The 20,783-nt window shown below is 38.4% G+C and overlaps 1 protein-coding gene, 8 non-coding genes and 1 pseudogene across 9 annotated transcripts; 7 read left to right on the top strand and 3 right to left on the bottom strand.

The window, feature by feature from the left end:
* The first annotated feature begins 683 nt into the window (after positions 1–683).
* LOC149101116 (melanocortin receptor 4-like) lies at positions 684–1,601 on the top strand (annotated as a pseudogene).
* Positions 1,602–4,292: 2,691 nt separating this feature from the next.
* LOC149101114 (melanocortin receptor 5-like) lies at positions 4,293–6,528 on the top strand. Its single transcript, XM_089275770.1, has one exon. The coding sequence runs from the start codon at positions 4,358–4,360 to the stop codon at positions 5,258–5,260; it is 903 nt and encodes a 300-aa protein (XP_089131896.1). The 5' UTR covers positions 4,293–4,357; the 3' UTR covers positions 5,261–6,528.
* Trnag-gcc (transfer RNA glycine (anticodon GCC)) lies at positions 6,265–6,335 on the top strand. The gene has a single exon. It is a non-coding gene; the product is annotated as a tRNA-Gly (tRNA).
* Positions 6,529–6,807: 279 nt separating the features above from the next.
* Trnag-gcc (transfer RNA glycine (anticodon GCC)) lies at positions 6,808–6,878 on the top strand. The gene has a single exon. It is a non-coding gene; the product is annotated as a tRNA-Gly (tRNA).
* Positions 6,879–10,068: 3,190 nt separating this feature from the next.
* Positions 10,069–10,139, top strand: Trnag-gcc (transfer RNA glycine (anticodon GCC)). Its single transcript has one exon. It is a non-coding gene; the product is annotated as a tRNA-Gly (tRNA).
* Positions 10,140–10,574: 435 nt separating this feature from the next.
* On the bottom strand, positions 10,575–10,646 carry Trnac-gca (transfer RNA cysteine (anticodon GCA)). Its single transcript has one exon. It is a non-coding gene; the product is annotated as a tRNA-Cys (tRNA).
* Positions 10,647–11,889: 1,243 nt separating this feature from the next.
* Trnag-gcc (transfer RNA glycine (anticodon GCC)) lies at positions 11,890–11,960 on the top strand. Its single transcript has one exon. It is a non-coding gene; the product is annotated as a tRNA-Gly (tRNA).
* A 434-nt stretch (positions 11,961–12,394) lies between these two features.
* On the bottom strand, positions 12,395–12,466 carry Trnac-gca (transfer RNA cysteine (anticodon GCA)). The gene has a single exon. It is a non-coding gene; the product is annotated as a tRNA-Cys (tRNA).
* A 3,700-nt stretch (positions 12,467–16,166) lies between these two features.
* On the top strand, positions 16,167–16,236 carry Trnag-gcc (transfer RNA glycine (anticodon GCC)). The gene has a single exon. It is a non-coding gene; the product is annotated as a tRNA-Gly (tRNA).
* Positions 16,237–16,985: 749 nt separating this feature from the next.
* Trnac-gca (transfer RNA cysteine (anticodon GCA)) lies at positions 16,986–17,057 on the bottom strand. The gene has a single exon. It is a non-coding gene; the product is annotated as a tRNA-Cys (tRNA).
* Positions 17,058–20,783: the final 3,726 nt, after the last annotated feature.

Here is a 20,783-nt window from a genome sequence, read left to right as displayed (position 1 = left end):
AACATCTGAAAGGAATATTTCTGATGTCACTGGCCTTTTTTAAAACAGTGGTCTTGACAGTTTTAATTTTCTTTAAAATTTAATCTTTTTTTTAATTTAACAATAACGCGTTAACGTTGATTGATTGAAGTGGAATAAATTTTGCTGGTGACCCAATGTTTTCCGGCGGCTGACATTTATTATTTTAACCTTGCTCAGCTGCAAAAGAAACCTTTTCGTTACTCCAGCACACGCTCTACTAGACAAATTCAGGTGCTTATGTCAGAAAACGAAATTCTGGAATCAACGCCAACAAACAGGTGTGGTAGACATGATATTTTTCTTCTCCAAAACAAAAGCTATATGAGTCGAATGACGGTTTTCCCTCGTATATTTCATTGTAGTTAAAATTAGTAACACAACTTACAATAATTTCTTTGTAGCCAACGGCGGATGGGAAAATAGGTTTTCGTTATCAACCAAATCAAAATTCGAAATAATTATGAACTTCAACCTTTCAAGTTCCCAGTCAAAGTATATATTTTCAAGGTTGTAACCAACTTGTCAGTTTTACTGGTTTACTTTCAAAATTTCTTCACAAACTATTACTCTTTATTGTTAGGAATTAGACGAACTAGTATTATCTTTGTGGTGCAGAAGATGACATAGAATAAAAAGGTCGCCGTAACAAGGAAAGACAGGAGATGGTAAACTTAACTGAAGATGGAAACCACACGACAATTCAAGACTTAGTTTGCACGCCACACTTCAATGGAACAAATCAAAACATAATTGTTTCAACTTTAAATGCTTTGCCAGCTTTCACTGCATTTCTGGGGAATGTTCTGATCATTGTTGCTCTTCCAAAGGTGTCGTCCCTTCATTCACCATCAAAACTTTTGTTAGGTTGCCTAGCAACTACTGATCTCTGTGTTGGCCTCATTACATAACCCATCTACGTTAACTTTTTATTGTCCCCAGAAAATTCCAGGCGTTGTTACTATTCTGTAATCCTTAGTAATGTCATGGGTTCAATATTTTGTGGGGTGTCGTTGCTAACATTGACTGCAATTAGTCTGGACAGACTTCTTGCCCTGCTGTTAGGACTAAGATACAGACAAGTGGTAACTTTGATGCGAATGCGGACCCTCGCTGCAGCCATTTGGCTCTTTTGCACTGCTCTTGCAATAATACTACTTTTTAACACCCTTGCAGCTCTATATATCATATGTATATCAATGTTATTATGCATAGTACCCTCAACCTTTTGTTACACTAAGATTTACCTCAAGCTTCGCCTTCACCAAACTCACGTACAAGGTCATGTTCACCAAGGACAATCGAATGGAGGAGTAATTAAACTGAATATAGCGCGATACAGAAAAACTGTATTCACCTCTTTGTGGGTACAGATAACATTAGTGGTTTGTTATCTTCCTTACTTTACCGTAACTATATCTGCTTTAACTGGATTACTTGCAAAATTTATTGACCTTGCCTGGGGAGTAGCAATATCTTTCGTTATGTTCAACTCATCTCTAAACCCATTTCTGTACTGCTGGATGATGAGGGATGTAAGGCAAGCAGTGAAGAACGTGATCAAGCAGTTATGGTTTTTCTGAAGTTTACTGTCTCGATAACTTCGAAAGGCATAATTAATGAGAGCAGTCAGGAGTTAAATTCGGACTCTGTCTTCTCTCGCAGATCTCCTGTTTTCCTCGTTATTTTAATTTCTGCCTTACCAAAATAACGCCGCTTGTTAAAGATAAAGAATAGCTAGTCAGACCTATCCAGTCTGAGAAAAGATGGTACACTCAAGGAATTATTGTGCGGCGAGATGGTAGGCACTTCTACCAACGACGGGCGGGGGGTGGGGGGGGGGGGGGGAGTTCTGCCCACTCCCACTACCATCAATCCAGTCTCCCGACTCTGAAAAAAAAATACATAAATATGCTATGAGTTTTAATTGGGAGAAAGGGTAATATGAGATTTTGGTCAGTTTTCTTACAAGGTCTGAACATTTAATTTCAACTTAAATTTAATTTCATCATGTTTACATGACATGAAATTGGTGTGATCTGTAACTTTGAATGATCTTGTGGGATGTTGTAATTATGCGTGGTTATATTTTACAGCTGGGACATAAAAACTAGTTAAATAAGTATATGCCTTCCGTTTGTAATCCGTGTTTTAAATCTTCAGCATCCTTAACCATCCTTGTTCCTTTATTGTTTATTATTCTTTCTTTGGTGTTTCTCTATCATAGTGACTTTTATTTTCATATTCCCTTCAACTTAAAGGTGATTTTGTACGTGGCCAGAATAACTCAAAATACCATGACTAAGCTCTTTTAACAAAATATATTTTTGAACCGTTATATTTCATTTTTTAGGACTTTTATCGAGCCTTATTTAATTCATTTTTTCGGGTTTTAGTCATTTATGGTGACTATAACTGCTACGATAAATTTATTCCAAGATGGTGGACTCATCTGGCGGTTGTTGAATATCCAGGGTGTAATTACTACTTGATGTAACCCTTTTATCTCATGTTGTTTTTCTCAGAGGCAACGTTTTTAGACATCAGTGTTCCCTCTAATGGTCATTCTCATTGTTATCATACCTGGGAAATTACTGGGAAGTGAAACGGGGATGGGGGTGGGAGTAATTTCGTTCTCTCGTACAGAACTCGATGTGGATAGATCTTGAATAAATAGATGTTAATAAATTAAGAAAACAGCTCGATACATGACGTAAATTACCCCTTGAAACACACATCAGGCAAAGTCGAACTTCAAATTGGTGTTAAACCTCATTAGAAAGATCGTTGCATGATCTTTGAGGCCACCGCAAAAAGGGTTCTTATGTGCTGAGCGTACGAAATAATTAAATAACACACGCTTAAATATTTATTCAAGTATGAGTAATAAACATAAGTATAAACATTTTGAGCACATTTAGTATGTGCTGGTCCATACGAAAAAGATTGTATTTGCCAATAAATTAATGTCACAGTTTGAGTGCTTTTTCTATACACAGCACGAGCTACGGCTCACAAGATTTTCATGAGCACTAAAAAAAAAAAAAAAATTGTTGAAACGGCAAAGAAGAAAGCTCAATTTGATACCGAAATCAGGTACGGGATTTTCTGGTCGGGAAAGTAAAATCTTTCTTTTGTTGAATCACACACTTGAGTGTTTGAATCCTCTCTAGATGAAAGGTTTTATTATCAGGCTGTGAATAGCTGAAATACCTCCCGTTCTCTTGAAATTGTATTGATTATATAAGTTAAAAAGACATTGTGAGAATCAAAAAAGAAAAAAAAAAATGAAATAAAGGCATCACCTCCTGTATGTAACATCTGTACCTAACAACATAAATAATGGCGCGAGTAAAGCAGAACATTGTACAGAGCACAGGGGGATACCTTTTGATCAGTTATTTTAATTATCATTTTGTTATGGTATCCGGAGTAATAAACGTAGATTTTAGTTTTATCAGCTGAAGCGGAAGGCTGATAACATTACTTATATCACTCAAACCGAATAAAATCATATTGTGGCACGAAACACAACCAAAGCATGGTTACGTCAGTAATGCATGCATAATATTATTTCAAAAGACGTTCAAGTACATCATCCTAGCCAAAGCGGAGTCATCTACAGAGAAGTCTAAGCACGAAAGTAACTGCACACAAGATTTTCCACCTGAAAAAAAATGTTCATTAATTCCGTTTTAGAATATTGACTCTGGGTTATTAAAAGTATATTAAAGCGCACTAAGCCGTAATTCTCGGAGCAGTTTAAGGTTATTGCAGAAAGCGCGGACGCAAAAAAGCTGTTATTTGCTATATTTGTCTCTAGATCAGAGCTATCTGTCTTGCCTTTAATGCCAAATACTTGAGTAATAATTTACCGGGAAGCATTTCCTTTTATTGAAACGGAAATTGTCACCCACGAGCAAAAAAGGAGCCATTATGAAAACTAACAAATGTTGGCAGATTATCTCTGCACTTCAGTGGTTTTTAGTTATAAGAACCCTGAAACACTATTCTCATTTTCCCGACAGATAACTTGTTCAACAATTTGTTTTTTGGTTTTCGAATAGCATTTACAAAACGATGGAAGTTCGTGATTCAATTTTCACAAAATAAATTAAACCAACTGTTTACACTGGAAAACACGTACATATGGTATGATCATCTAAAAGCAATTTCCTTGCAAATTATTACCTTTTAGTAATCAGATAAGACAACTAAACCGGTGTTATTATCTTCTGCATGAAGCACATTTATTACAATAGTATTGACTCCAACAGAGGGCGACAAAGTAAAGGAACATTTTACACTTCTAACGACAAACTGCGAGAGAAGCAAGAAAATGGCGAACGTAACTGAAAATGTTGGATGCATCACAGGTCTTTGCGTGACACATCAAAAGATTGCGTCCTCGGCAGTAAACAGTATTTTAGCTGTAATTGCATTTTTGGGAAATGTTTGGGTCATCGTTGCTCTTCAAAAGGTGTCGTCCCTTCATCCGCCATCAAAACTATTATTGGGTTGTCTTGCCTGCACCGATCTCTGTGTGGGTATGATCACACAGCCTCTCTTTGCCGTCTTTTTGGTGTCACCAGAAGATTCCCTAGCTCAGAACTGTATTTTCAATATTTTTAATAGCTTGGCTGCATTGTTCGCGGGAGTGTCTTTGTTAACATTGACTGCAATAAGTGTGGACAGACTTCTAGCCCTGTTAATGGGGCTAAGGTACAGACAGGTGGTAACCTTAAGACGTGCATGGATTTTTGTTGCTCTGTTTTGGCTATGTAGCATTACGGTTGCAATGATATTCTTTTTCAACTTTCGTATTACCATCTTCATCATTTCCATAGCGATGTTATTCTGTATAGTAACATCGACTCTATGTTACACGAAAATATACTTGACGCTTCGTAATCACCAAGGACGAGTTCAAGATAATGTCCACCAAGGACAAACGAACGGAGATGGAATTTCGCTGAACATAGAACGGTACAAAAAAACGGTGTCCAGTGCATTATGGGTACAAATTACATTAGTGGTTTGTTATCTTCCATATGCTATCGTAGCTACAATATTCGCCTCCACGGAAAGGCGCACACAGTTACTTGACCTTTCTTTGGAAGCAGCGATAACTCTTGTTTTGTTCAACTCGTCTCTTAACCCATTTCTGTACTGCTGGAAGATGAAGGAAGTAAGGCTAGCAGTGAAGGTCATGATCAGACAGTTTTGTTGTTTCTCATGTTAACTATACAATGCCTTAGTTGTAAATGCGACCTGCCGTCGGTGTTTCAGAGACTTAAAGCTTAGTGTGCAGTACGTACTATATTGGCCAATTTGAAGTTGCGCAGAGAACTAAGAGGAGTTTCAAGTTTTAACCGATCGATAACTGACACAACCATGAAAGATCATGTCTGAGATTGGCTTTCTGACCAAGTTTGGGGCCTTTAGGTTGAAGTAAGACCAAGTTATCGACTTTGAAACACTGTTTAAAATTAACCTATATAAACGAATCTTTAGCTTTGTGACAACTGTAAAATCTCATCATGTACCTACTACTTGCAAGAAACTGAGATGAAAAATCATTGTTTGCCCACATTTATGAGTATCACTGAAATCATAATTCAGAAATGGAATGATGTCATCCATGTCGATGAAAGGCGAAATTGAGCTGCCATGAGGAACTGTGTTAAGCGAAGTGTTACTAACTGAATAATAAAAGTTAGGAGGGTCTTTCCAAGACCAAAATGAAGCCCCTATCTCAACTGAAAGGTTGAGAAATTAAGTTACTTGGGCTTTTAATTGGAGGAAATGGATAGTTTATAAAGTTATAACTTTCGGAGAGGCACAACGAAATACTTGTCCGATAACAAATACTTTTTAGAAGTATATACTACATTTCTGTACACCCGTTGGCTGTTTGGTAAGCATAATAATAACTACACTATCATCCTTTAAAAGCTCAAGTCACAGAAGATTTCATGTGAGCTATCGAGTTAGTGCTAGATACGAACGGGTGATTAACTTTTCTTAACCAGTGAGAGTTATCTACAAGTACATCTTGTTGACCGAGAATAGGGGGCAACCGGGAACAAACTGGCGACCTGTCGATGTGCCGTCGAATGCTCCACTACTGAGCTATACCCCCTAACTGTATAATAATGAACAATTAGATTATGAGCTCGGGATTTCAGTTAGTTGATAGTTACCAAGCCAACAGCCCGCTTGTTACAAGCAATTGTGCCCAGACAAGCACTGGTGGTTCAGTGGTAGAATTCTCGCCTGCCACGCGGGAGACCCGGGTTCGATTCCCGGCTAGTGCATCTTTTTTGCCTCACCGGGGCGGTCAGGGGACGTATTAGGGCCTCTGAATGAAATCCCTTTCCTACTTGCTATAACACCATTAACATCCTTTAAAAACTCAAGTCACAGAAGATTCCATGTAAGCTATCGAGTAGTGCTAGATAAGAAGGTGTGAAAAACGATCGAAATTATAAATGTGCTTAGTAATGGAAATTGCCATTGCGGTAGGGTTTTGCTATATGCTGGCTGCCCCACAGTATTCTTGTTTTGCTTAACACATATTGACAGCTTGTTGCGTGGTTCTCTTACATGTTTATATTTTCAGGTTTATGACTCACCCACATTAAATCCTTGCATCTGTTAATTTTTTTGTGAAATATATCGCAAAGATCTCAAGAAACTTCCACAGCGCTCTTGGAAATTCAAACCGCCGTTGTAAAATCTATGAGTGGGGAAAACGTTGGCCTGCGTTCCCGCTGTATTCAATAGGTGGCACTGGTGGTTCAGTGGTAGAATTCTCGCCTGCCACGCGGGAGGCTCGGGATCGATTCCCGGCCCGTGCAAAACGCTTTTATGTCACTATTTTTACCTCTAACGGCCTATCGTCTATCGGTATTATCCATTTCATTCCATCTTGGTTAAGATTTCCCAGCCCCTGTTGAAACTTGGTTTCACAAACCCAAAGTTTGGATCATATTAATATTGGAAAGAAAACATTCCCAGTCGCATGATAAGCCTCACTTCGTTTCAAATTTTGTTCATCAGTCTTCGATTTTGCTTGGCTTTATAAGTTTTTGGATGCTGCTTGCTCGAGCTCATGAAGTTGAAATTGGTTTTCCTGTTCAGTGAAGGCTAAGCATGATAGAAAGCGTATTTTTTTTAAAGCAAAACACAACTTTACGCATTTGAAAAGGACGCAAATATTTGTCGAACACAGTGGACGGAAACCATTTTTCTAATTGGGTAAAAACCGAGAATACAATAAAAGAAAATAAAAGGGGGGGAGGGGGCGGGACCGGGATTGAACCGGTGACCTCTTGATCTGCAACCGAATGCTTTACCACTGCGGTTTTCTTAACCCGTGAGAGTTAACTGCAGGTAAAACTTGTCGACCGAGAACAATTTCATAAAAGAAAAATATTTCATAACAGCAATAAAGCATTTTTTCAAAAAGACGCGCGAATATTAATCCAAAACGTCACAGCATTGCTTACAAACTCTCATTCAAACACACCTATCAACCAATGAGAGCGCGTGTAATATTTCAGTTAATTTTTAAATAAATATGTAGCCGACGGGAAGCTTGTGCGAGCGAGTCACGATTGGATGTTAAAATGAATTACTTCGACCGTAAAGTGAAAACAACTTTCAAACTGCTCTAATTGCTGTCAATTCAGACGAGTCTTTTCCTATCTCCGTTTAGTAGGTTTCAAATTGTTAACAACCATGACTTCTCTTGTTTAGAGAGAGTGTTAACAGCCAAGCACTGGTGGTTCAGGTTCAACCTGAAACATTCGAGAATTCTTCCAGCCTTCCGAGTATTTAGATGAGGCTATGTAAACACGGAAAAAGTAATCCATTGCTTTTATAAAATAATGAAAAAGTGGCGCGAGTTTTTAAGCCAATCGCTCAGCGTAGCAAGTAGATAGTAATGCAACCAAAAACACTGCAAATGTGAATTACATCGACACTCAAGTGAAAACAATTTAACAGCACCAATATTGGTGTAACTTCAGATTAGTCTTTTCCTATGTATATATATATATATATATATATATATATATATATATATATATGTCTGGATTTATGAAAACGGTGTTAAAGACTGAATCAGGTGTTTTTTGATTTTTTTTTTTTTTTTTTTTTCATTTCTTTGTTGTTGTTTTTTTTCTGCTTTCGCTATGACAGCAGCTTGTAAATCTTACCTAGCATGAAATGTAGGAACGCCTTGCCGCATGTTTCATTTATTTAGGTATATTTTTCATTATTTATCGACCCCCCCCCCCCCTTTTTCAATTTGCGTTAAGTTTAGCCCAGGCTACACTCGTCTGAATTCAGTTCGCGCGGTGACTCTGACAAGGAGCGACCGATTAGCGTTCTGTATTTGCTGTCTAAAGGAAGTCTGCCCGAGGACATCATTAAGTCCAATGAAGGCCCAAGTCTAACGATTTGCTAGTAAGCGTCGTCCATTATCGTACCTGAGGCGGGCCTGAGGACATGTGTAAACTGTACGGGTCACATTTAGTCCCGTAACAGAAGGCCGTTTGCCCTGTGGCGATAATGTTGTGCTTGTTTTAGACAGCAAAAATCTTCCGCCACATCAATTTAGGGCTTAGACGTGCAATGGACTAGACATTTCTAGCTGCTGTTGGCGTCATTTGCTTTGAACTTTGATGTAGCTAAAGACTTAGAAAAAAAATCTGTTGAAATCTGGATGTGCCATTCCGCGCTCGACAAAATTGAAGTACATCCGGGACATTGCTATTTGCGAGCAAAACATGGCCACGAGGAGAGAGAAGAACATGAGTTCAAGCGCTGATCGTGAGTAGAATTTCCTTGTTTTATCAATTTTAGGCGTTCTCGACTTAGCTAAGTATCAGAACTGTCTGTGATTCGCTAGCGCGGAAGAAATTTATTTGCGTGGCTTCCGGGCGATAATTGACGTAACGACAACATGTTGAGTGTTCGCTTACTGCTAACTATGGCCTAGTTTGTCTGAAGTTCAATCGATTCTCGATGTAGGAAGCTCTTGTTCAGTCCATTTAGGACGATGCAGGCCTTTAGAAAGCGATAGATTAGCTCTCCGCCGCGGTTTTGATATCTGTACGTTCGTGTTGATTTAGAGTCCAATTTCATGTTAAAAGCACTCTTAATTAAATTGTACAATTCATGATTCAACGAAAAGACGGTGAATTTAGTCTTCCTGGCCTCAAAAGGCATACAGGAGAGTTATTTGCTGCTATTTGAGCTACGATAGGCCTCGTGGAAAGCTAGCTCTAGGACAGAATTGTAGCAAGTTAGATTATCAGTGACAAGTCAAATTCTATGGCTATGTTTTTGCGAATCCGGTCAGATATTGAAATGAAATGTCACGTAACGGCTACTTTTTGGCTGAAATATAGAGGTAAATAACCGATTCCACTGCTTACCATGCTCTTGTTAGCGTGACTGGCTAATTTAACCCACAGTAAAGACCTAGTGAGGTCATTTAGGTGAAATCGCAGAGGTTAAGCCTGTCTAAATTAGTGCCGCGGCGAACCAAATGACCAATTTAAGCTCTAATTTAGTTTTGTTTGGCTCGTTCGACTCATTTGCAGCGACTTTAAAGGCTTGTATAGGCATGGTATGGACTCTATTAAGAGTACACGAGGTAGATAGCACTCTCGGTGCGACATGGCCATATTTATGTACATTTTCTAACCGTTTTTTCAAAAACATGCCCGCTATTTTGGTGCAAAGTCTTTAACACGGTTTTCATAAATTCAGACATATATATATATATATATATATATATATATATATATATATATATATATATATATATATATACATATAGAGGTTTTGCACGGCAGCCATGTTGCGTGGCAGGAACAATGAAAATGTTCTGCGTTAGAAAGAACATTTTGTCAAATACGAAAAAGAATCTATTGTTCCTGCCATGCAACGTGGCTGCCGTGCAAAACCTCCATTAGTAGTTTTAAGTTTGTTACCAAACCAAGAGTCCTCTTGTAACCAGTGAGCGTATTCAGACAAGCACTGGTGGTTCAGTGGTAGAATTCTCGCCTGCCACGCGGGAGGCCCGGGTACGATTCCCGGCCAGTGCATACTTTCTTTGTGCCACTATTTTATTTTAGTTTACCATTAACAGCCTATGGTATATCGCATTTCAATCTTGTTTAAGCTTTCCCAGTCCCTGATGAAAGTTAGTTTCCACAAACCGAAATTTTGGGTCACATTGGTATTGAGACTGAAGAAAACATTCCCAGCTGCTTGATCAGACTCACATCTCTTTAAATTTTGTTCACTGAGGCTTCGATTGTGCTTGGCTTCAGTGTTTGGTTGTTGCCTACTCAAAGTTGAAAATGGTTTTCCAGTCCATGGAGCCCTACGCGTGTTGGAAAAGCATAATATTTTATTAAGCAAAACACAAAATCGAAAAGTTAAACAGGGCACAGATCATGAATTAGTTTGCTAACCACAGTGGACGGGAACCACCTTTCAAATTAGACAAAAGCAGGGGAAAAGTGAAAGAAAGCTAAAGGGGACAACTGGGATTGAACCGGTGACCTCTCGATCTGCAGTCGAATGCTCTACCACTGAGCTATGCCCCCTTGTATACAACAAGGCGGTGAAGTTTTTGTTCTTAACCCGTGAGAGTTCACTACAAGTAAAACTTGTCGATCAGAGAAAAATGTTATGTTTAAAGGGCCCTAGTCAGCCTCCGCCGTTTTCGATACCATCGAAATTATTGATAATGCATGGCGAAGCGAAATCTTATTACTTTACGGTAAGTTGTTTTCGTGAAAGTATGTTCAATTATCTTTAGTAGTTTCACAGTGATTTCTTTCGTTTCGACATGCTCGAATAAAATATTATAGCCAAACTCTCGCATGTAAACAAAAACAAAGGTGTTGCTGACTAGGACCTTTTAAGACTCGTGTGTTTTTTAGAGAAATATTTCATAAAAGCAATAGAGCACTTTTTCCGTGCTTACATAGCCTGATCTAAACACGAGGAAGGTTTCGAGACAGTTTTTTCACGATAACTGCAGAAATTCTCGAGCGCTCATTGGCTAATTTTTATTGTCAATAAGCGGACAGGCATGAATTTAAAGTTTTTGCGATGCGTCAACAAACGAGAGCGGACAGTTTGACAATTTTGTATCGTAAAAAAACAAATTGATGTCAGTTTTTAATGCGTCTGTTCTGTTATTGACCATGAATTTCGCCATAACATTGTCAAAGTAGATCCACAGCTACTTTGACAATGTTATGACGAAATTCGTGATCAATAACAGAACAGACGCAAGTTAACCAAACTCAATTTGTTAAATGCAAACTCGAGACGCAGTCGAAGATTTGTATTACTTTAGAGAATCGTCCCAGTCTCCCTTGTTTTAGACGAGGCTTTGTTAACCCGGAGAAAGTGCTCTATTGCTTTTATAAAGTATTTCTCAAAATACGCGAGAATCTTAAACGCCACAACCGTGCTTACAGGCTCTCATCTAAGTATACCTTTCGACCAATGAGAGCGCGCGTAATATCTCAGTTATTTTACAAATGCACGTGTAGCTGACGCAAAGCGCGGTAAACGTGTGCGAGCGAGTCACGATTTGTTTTGGTTTTACTTCTAATTGAGGACAAAGTGGCGCGAATTCTTTAAGCCAATCACTTAGCGTAGTAACACAACCAAAAGCAGTGCAAAGGTGAATTACATCGCCACTCAAAACAACTTAACTGCTATAATTGCTGTAACTTCAGATAGGATTTTTCCTACATATATCTACGTCTTAGTAGTTTTAAGTTTGTTACCAATCCAACTGTACTCTTGTAACTAGTAGGTGTATTCAGACAAGCACTGGTGGTTCAGTGGTAGAATTCTCGCCTGCCACGCGGGAGGCCCGGGTTCGATTCCCGGCCGGTGCAAATTTTCTTTATGCCACTATTTTATTTTCGTTTACCATTAACATCCTATGGTCTATCGCATTTCAATCTTGACTAAGCTTTCTCAGTCCCTGATGAAAGTTAGTTTCCACAAACCGAAATTTTGGGTCACATAAATGTTGAGAAGAAAACATTCCCAGCTGCTTGATCAGCCTCACATCTTGTAAAATTTTGTTCATTAGGGCTTTGATTGTGCTTGGCCTAAGTGTTTGTTTCTTGCCTACTCAAGTTCAACAAGTTGAAAATGGTTTTCCAGTTCAGTGAATCTTAAGTGTGATAAAAGAACATATTGCTTTTATTAGGCAAAACACAACGTCAACCAGTTAAACGAAGTACTGAATTAGTTTGCCGACCACATTGGGCGGGAACCACTTTTCTAATTGGGCAAAAGCAAGGACAAAATAAGACCAAACTAAAGGGGGCAACCGTGTTTGAACCGGTGACCTCTCGACCTGCAGTCGAATGCTCTACCACTGAGCTATGCCCCCTGGTATACAACTAGATAACGATGTTCCTACTCTAAGCCCGTGAGAGTTAACTACAGGTAAAATTTGTCGACGTAGAGCAATTTTATATCTAACATTCGCGCGTATTTTTTAGAAATATTTTACAAAAGTAATAGAGTACGTTTCTTTCCAAGTGTTTAGATGAAGCTACATGTAAACACGGAAAAAGTTCTTTATTGCTTTTATAAGATATTTCTCAAACCTGCGCTCGAATCTTAAACGTCACAACCGTGTTCACACGGCTCTCTGCTAAACATATCTATCGACCAATGAGAGCGCGCGTAATATTTCAAGTATTTTATAAATGCATACGTAGCTGACGCAAAGGGCGGGAAACGTGTGCGAGCGAGTCACGATTGGTTTTGGTTTTAATTCTGATTGGATGACAAAGTGACGCGGGTTCAGTTTCACTTATAGGTCTTTTCCTATCTGCGTATTTGCAGTTTTAAGTTTGTTATCAAAATAAGAGTCTTCGCCACAAGTGGTTGTACTCACACAAGCACTGGTGGTTCAGTGGTAGAATTTTCGCCTGCCACGCGGGAGGCCCGGGTTCGATTCCAGTGCAAAGTTTCTTTACACCCTATTTTGTTTTTGTTTACCATAAACAGCGTATCGTCTGTCGCATTTCAATCTTGACCAGGCTTGCTCAGCCCCTGATGAAAGTTGGTTCCCACAAACCGAAATTCTGGTTCATATCAGTATTGGAAAGACATTCCCAGCTGCTTGATCAGCCTCGCATCTTAACTGGCTTCGATTGTGCTTGGCCATAGTTAGTCATGGCTTGGCTTAAAGGGACACAGTCAGCTGCGGGACCGCCATGACCTGGACACTAGTTTTGTCGCTTTGAAAAAAGTTCACCTCAACCTGAAATCAAAGTACATCTAGAAATCTGGTTCAATCTTCGCAGTGTTTTGCTTGATTTTCAATCGTTTACTGAAAAACCTGTTTTTGAGTGTACTTTTACTCATCCTATGATATTATTTTTATCATATTTGGTTAAAAACTGTATGGCTCTCGTCTCTGTGATATGCAAATTGGCTATGAAATGGCATCTAATGCGCTTGTGCACCAGCTGATTGTGTCCCTTTAGGGTCATTCCACTGAAATAGAACCCGCACTGAGATTTTTGTGCAAATTTGCCTATTGATTGGTTATATTGTAGGAACTTAAATTTTGAAATAAAAATGAGGGGTCCCCACGTTCGTTTAGGAGCAACAGCACCTTATTTATACCCAATAGATCGTTTTCACGTGACGTCATGACTTTCTAAAATCCAAAACTAAAGAGCCACCAAAGTTTTTATCCTCATCAGGCACAAGAGGCAGTATATTTATATCTGTTTACAATTTTACAGCTCAATAGCGTGCTTCGTTTGGAATCCAGAGCATTTTGAATTTCAGGGTTATGGAGGTACCTGACACAAGGCTATGATCGAGTTTGTCGAAAAATACATACTTATCCCATGGTTTTGAGCCTTTTTAGAAGTTAGAACATTAAGAAAAGTGCTTATGTAAATGCTTGTTTGATCAGTACAGATAATCAGTCGCCTAGATAGCCAAAGTAAGTTCCAGATGTTTACACTATTTTACGGCCGCCATATTGGCGTACCACGGAGGTTTACCAACATGGCGTTTTCATACTGCATGGGCTCTGTAAATATCTGCGAAACATTTCGACGAATATCTGAAGTTTGGGGACACGCACAGGCCTAAAACTTGGTGAAGTGGCTTATTTAATTATTTCCTATAACATCATAATTTCATAGCTTTTTCCACTGGATGGTTTTCGATTTATTTTTTTTTTCATTGCGTGACACTGAAAACGATCTATAAATCCTTATAATAGCACCATTATTGTAGTCACGATTGCTTGCTAAATTCACGTTTCCGACGATTGTTTCTTGTTCTACCCTGAGAATTGGTCCATATTTATATGAGACAGAGAAATTTATTACTCATTTCAAAACAAAAGAAAAAAAATAATAGGTCACCAAACTCTTTTGCGAGAAAATGACGATTTATCTCTATGGCGAGGTTCAGCCGTAAAGAGAAAGCCGCCATTTTTTAAACACGTAAAATTATGCGCAATAGGGATGCGCAGTGCAATACTGGGGATTGACCTATGGCTTACTACAGTTATTCCGAGACTCACTAACGCGCGCTATGATTGCCTGCCAGACATCATGGCCAGTATCAATCGCGCGTGCAAAAATGACGCAAGCAACCCTAAGAAGAAACGAAAATTACTTCAGGACTTGAAAGGCGTTAAATCACTTCGGTATGCGTAGCAATAGTTTCAAACTCCTTTCAAACATGTGTTTAAGCCTAAGGCCAAAAAAATATTACAAAAAAGCTCGATAAACAACCAGTAAAAGAGCTCTAATTTGCTCTTACTTTCTCGCACGCGATACATGGCGTCAAATGAGCGCGCGCTTAAATAAAGGGCGTGGGCAATTCAATTCTCGTCCAAGGTTGTAAAAGCCAGTCTTTGATCGAGAATTGCTCGAAAACCTACCATACAACCCATGATGAAATTTTCACAGTTGATTTATAGGGGTGAATCACGTTTACAGCCAAAATTTTAAAACAATCTGTAAGACCGATTTTGAGCTATTTTTGATTTCACATTTTCTTAGTTTGCGAAAAATCTGTCTTTCAGATTTTTATTTTACTTTGCATGAATGATAAACCAGAGCTAATTGCTCATTCCTGAAATTTTGAGGTGGGGTCATACGGGTAGATTTTGAGAAAAAAAGTGATTTAATCTACTAGTTCCCAGTCTCTCCTTAGGTACTCGGTAGTTCATTTTTGCCATTTGTTGACGTTTAATTGTTCAAGTTTCACTTAGGGTGGTAAAAGACTTAAGTAAACAGTAAATAGAGAAAGGAAAAACATCTTGGAACATTCTTGAAAAGAGTTAGAAGTTGGGCTGTTATAATCTATCAAACTGTAGTGAGCCACCTTAAGTGTTTGGTTCTTTCCTACTCAAGTTCATGAACGTGAAAAAGTTCAGCAAATTACTTTTATTAAGCAAAACACAACGTCAACAAGTTAAATAAGGTACTGAATTAGTTTGCCAAAAAAATTGGATGACAAAGTAGCGCGAATTCTTTAAGCCAATCACTTAGCGTAGTAACTCAACCGAAAACAGTGCAAATGTGAATTACTTCGACGCTCAAAACAACTTAACTGCTATAATTGTTCTAAAGTCCTAGCCAAACGGACTCGCAAGTGGACCCAAATTTTCAACTTGCGTCTACTTGGCGTGGGCTTGCGTGCGCTTGCGTTGACTTGCGTTGATCATGACTTGCGCTCACTTTGGTCGAGATCAAATTTGCACACATGTCGACGCAAGTTTTTCACCGTTTGGCCACCAAAACAAAATCAACGTAAATTGAGTGACGTTCATTCGCTGTTAAAGCAACCTTTTAGCCAATGAGATACAGGACATGTCTGCCTTGGAATGGGATTTTTGCGACTTGCGTATGCTTGCGAGGAAACTTGCGAGTACGTTTGGCCACCCTACGCAAGTCTCTTTGCAAGTGCAGCTACTTTCGACCACTTGCGAGTCCGTTTGGCTAGGGATTAACTTCAGAGAGGTCTTTTCCTATCTACGTATTAGTAGTTTTCAGTTTGTTACCAAACCAACAGTCCTCTTATCACAAGAAATTGTGTTCAGACAAGCACTGGTGGTTCAGTGGTAGAATTCTCGCCTGCCACGCGGGAGGCCGGGTTTGATTCCCGGCCAGTGCAAATTTTCTTTATGCCTCTATTTTATTCTCGTTTATCAATAACACGATAAAAAACTGTGGTCTATCACATTTTTGTATAAATCTACTAGCGTGCTATCACGAATGCCGTTCTCTGATTGGCTACGTTACTCACTATCTATTCTGTGATAGATAGTGAGTAGCGTAGCAGTGTGCCCTTGTTAACAAAATGACTGCCGCTTCTTTGTGTTCTCGAGGTATCTGTGAAGAGGATTTAGACAGGCTTGAACGTCTAGTAGATTTATACTGAAACAATTAGATTACTCGCTCTTGATTTCTATGCGTCGGCAGATGGTTTATTCGGGCTGCGCCCTCGTCAACTATCACGCGATAGAAATCTCGAGCTCATAATCTAATTGTTTAATTCCTCTATGATGAAACCATTTCATTCCATCTGGACTAAGATTTCTCAAACACTGGTGAAAGTTAGTTTCCACAACCGAAATATTTGGTCACACTTGTATTGAAAAGAACGCTTGATCAGCCTCACACCTTGTAAAATTTTACTCATTAAGGCTTTGATTGTAGCTTGGCTTAAGTGTTTGGTTATTACCGACTCCGATTCATGAAGTTGAAAATGGTTTTCCAGTTCATTGAAGCTTAAGTGAGATAAAAGAGCATATTCTTTTTATTGAGCAAAATACAACACCATGGTTTACCAAACACAGTGGCCGTAAACCACTTTTCTAATTAGGAAAAAGCCGGGGGAAAAATAAACCAAAACCCAATTTAAGGGGGCAACCGGGGTTGAACCGGTGACCTCTCGATCTGCAGTCGAATGCTCTACCACTGAGCTATGCCCCCTTGCATACAACATGACAATGAAGTTTTTGTTCTTGACCCGTGAGAGTTTGGTAAAACTTGTCGACCTAGCACAACTTTATATGAAAACTGTTAAAGGGGCTAGGTCACGCAATTTTAGGCAATTTCAGCACTGTTCAAATGGTCATAGAATTAAGTAAAATATCACAAAAACGGCTCAAAACTATAGAAGATCTCAAACAAAACCCAGGAAAGCCAGGAAGGGTCATGGCTGGACAATACTGGAGAGGATAAAATGGATTGCATTTGGGTAAATTTGAAAAACGTCGGCCCATCTTTTTTCAAATTTACATCAGTTTATATCAAAATGTCATTTACTGACAGCTGGAAAATCATTCTTAGTTGTTATGTGGGCTTGATTTTGCAAATGAAAGACTTTTGCTCTGCCAATTTGACGTTTAGAGCTCATAATTAACGAAATTAAACAAAATTACCTAAAATAGCGTGATCTAGCCCCTTTAAGTTATTTGATGGCAAGAACAGAGTCAGACAGTTTTCTAAGTAGGGTTCTAGTCAGGTATTACTTTCATAGTTTTCTCTCCTGATATTATTCCATGTTGCGAGATAATTACTGGGAAGGCTGAGAATTCAATGTGACCCTAATTAATGACCTTGTTTACCATGTTCTCTCTGTAGCTCAGTGACTGGCAGTGTCTACTTTTTTGAAAACCTTTTGACAACATAGAAGTTAGACATCGTTGATGGTGAGCCAGGATTAAAAGAAATTACGCTGTGACGCTAGATGGGCTGTAAACTGCATGACATTGTAGTGTAGTATATAACTGTGACGAGAGGAGAAAAACGTAGGTGGAGAAAAGAAATAGGCAAATAGCTCTTACTGTTAGAAATTCTGTGCAATAAGCTATATTGTGTAAGAGAAAAGAGTAATTGAAATATTCCAAATAATTTTCTACTTCAAGCTTGCGACATAACAAAGGCAAGGCGGTTGCGTTTACTCCCCGGCAAGACCTAAGATGGCTTTTCAAGGAGTTTACCAGGCTTTTCTCTAAAAACAAATCAAACCAGTGTGCCCGTCTACATAGTTGACGCCTTGGCACTGAAACTTGGCCAAGAAGCCAGCAAAATAGTGGCTGATTTTGCTCAAAAGTATAACCAGGGAAAGAGAAATGTCCACCATTTTACCAAAACTAAGATATTTTCTTCACTCAAAAATTCTTAAATCTATGCAGCAATGTGAATTAGGGAATTAGATTTATTATATAAAACTCAGTGGTTTACCGAGTGGTAACTCATTGATAAATTAGTCTACATTTAGTCTACATGACACTTCATGCACTTTTTTCAATCAATCAAATGTGTAATTAGATTCAAACTGTCTATCTTTCAAAATACTGAGCAAGCATGTGTTAAATGATTTCATCATTTTTACCTCAAATAATGTAATATTGCATTTTTGTTTCGACAAAAAGATCACGGAACGGTCTTTTAATTTGGTTTTCTTCCTGGGAAATATCTTTCTCTCATAGGGGTAGTTCTTTGCAAATGTGCAGAAGACGAGAAACACCATAAGGTTCAAAATTAGTAGTTTACATCGGAGTGCAACGAAAATTGTGTTGTTCCTAGTCAATTTTTTTATAGTTATGATTATACCGCATTTAAATCTTTCAATATCTTTTTATACTTTTATTTTAGATATCCCATAGGCGAAGGCACGTTCAAGTCAATATACAGTCCTGTTGCCACTACTTGGAGCAAACAGATGCAATGGTCATCATGAATTCGAAGAACCTATTAAAGTAACATGTGTCTTCTTCAATTTGATGATAGAGATGAAAATGGCCCAATCAACTAGAGACAGAGTCTATACGTCTACTGAAGATTACCTATGCTCAGCAAAGCTTAGAAATCTTTGCTAATGTAGCGACTGTAATGTTTTGTGGGCTATCGATGTTTACTTTGACTGCATGCAGTAAGTGTTGACAGACTTCTTGCTTTGTTGTTGGTTCGGCTATTCGTTATTCCGTTTTGGGTTTTAAGCAGTGTAGCAATTATATGTACTTATTATGAAATTATTATTGTAACTATCGTTTGCATAGGGCTGTTGTTATCACCCGTCATCACCCGTCTCGACGGCATAAACATGTAGGAAATTTGGACTGAAGGCAGAGCGATATAAAAAGACAGTGTGCACTGCATTGTTGGTGCAAATTACATTACTTGCATATATTTCATTTGGTATAGTAACTACCATTGGTGGTAAGGCGTTAAGATTATAAGATACGTTTGAAAAGATACACCGATTTCAAAGATCAAAGATCCTGACAGTTAGCAAAAATGTAACGCCAGACGTTGAATTAAGGTTGGGAAAGCGCACCAAACATTTCGGCTCCGGGTTTTGTGAGAAAACCATTGATCAGCGCAATCGGAATGGCATGTTTACAATTGTTATCATTTAAAGAAATTATTAGTTATTGGGTTGCACTGTCACGCAATAAAAAAAAAAAAAAATTGGAAAACCATACAGTGTATAAGTCAAGAAATTATGATGTTATAGGAGATAAATAAATAGAACACTTCTCCGAGTTTTAGGTCTGTACGTTTTTCTAAACTTTAAATATTGGTCGTAATAGTTTGCACAAATTTACAGACCCCAGTGTAGAGCCGCCATATGTTGGTGTACCTCCATGGTACACCAACATGGCGGCCGGAAAGTAGTGTGAACATCTGAAACTTACTTTGGCTATCTAGGCGACTGATTATCTGAAGTGATGAACCAAACATTTAAATGAGCACTTTTCCTAATAAAAAGCCTAAAAATCACGACATAAGCATATCTTTTTGGACAAACGCATTCATAGCTTTATGTCACACACCGCCCTAACTCTGAAATTCAAAATATGCCTGTTTTCAAACGAAGCAAGCTACTGAGCTGAAAGGTTGTTAACAGATATAAATTTGCCGCCTCTTACGCCTGATGAGGATAATAACTTTGGTGGCTCTTTAGTTTTAGATTTTTGAGAATGATGACGTCACGTGAATACCAAGAATAAGCCGATCGAGACACAATACTGTAGAAATACACATTGACTTCACAGGCTTTGATGAATAAAGTCGTATTTATTCAGGTTTGGTAGGGAGGGTAGGTGGGAAAACAGACAGGCTTATTCTATTCGCTGTCTTAAGAACAAAAGCGGTATTTCAACTATAGAAACGGTGCCGCTTCTCAATTGTTCTCCACAATAATTAAGTCATTTATTAATGGCAGCTCATTAAAATATACTTGCCCCTAACGGTGTTCCAGAAGTCAACAGGTTAGAATAAAAATATTACCTAATTTTGGAATAACTCAAGCATGCATTTCTGAGAGATTTGTTTTATGGCCGGTCCGTTAAATTCGGTTGGTCGGGCTGGATTCTGTTATCATTCCATAAATGATTTGAATGCTCCAGCGTTGGAAAATGGAATCTATATTTACCTCACAACTCACCTTTTACTACGGAGATGTTTCTTAAACAAGATTAGCTCATAGACTAACTTGATGACATTGAAGAATCAGTCAATTAAATAACACTCAAATCGATTAGTAGCAAGTAAATTGAATTTTTTTCGGATTTAGACTTTATATAATGGAGAAAAAGTCAGTAGGGTGTGGCTATCTAGAAAGAAACCTGGGACTAGAGATGCTCATTTATAAAAAACCGAAAAATACCTTACGAAACATACCCTGATAAGAAAAAGAGATTGTAA

Source organism: Orbicella faveolata, unplaced genomic scaffold, assembly GCF_042242905.1.
Source record: "Orbicella faveolata isolate gen_17 unplaced genomic scaffold, um_ofav_v1 contig_4, whole genome shotgun sequence".
NCBI classification, from domain to species: Eukaryota; Metazoa; Cnidaria; class Anthozoa; order Scleractinia; family Merulinidae; genus Orbicella; species Orbicella faveolata.
This window is presented reverse-complemented; position numbering and strand designations above follow the sequence as displayed.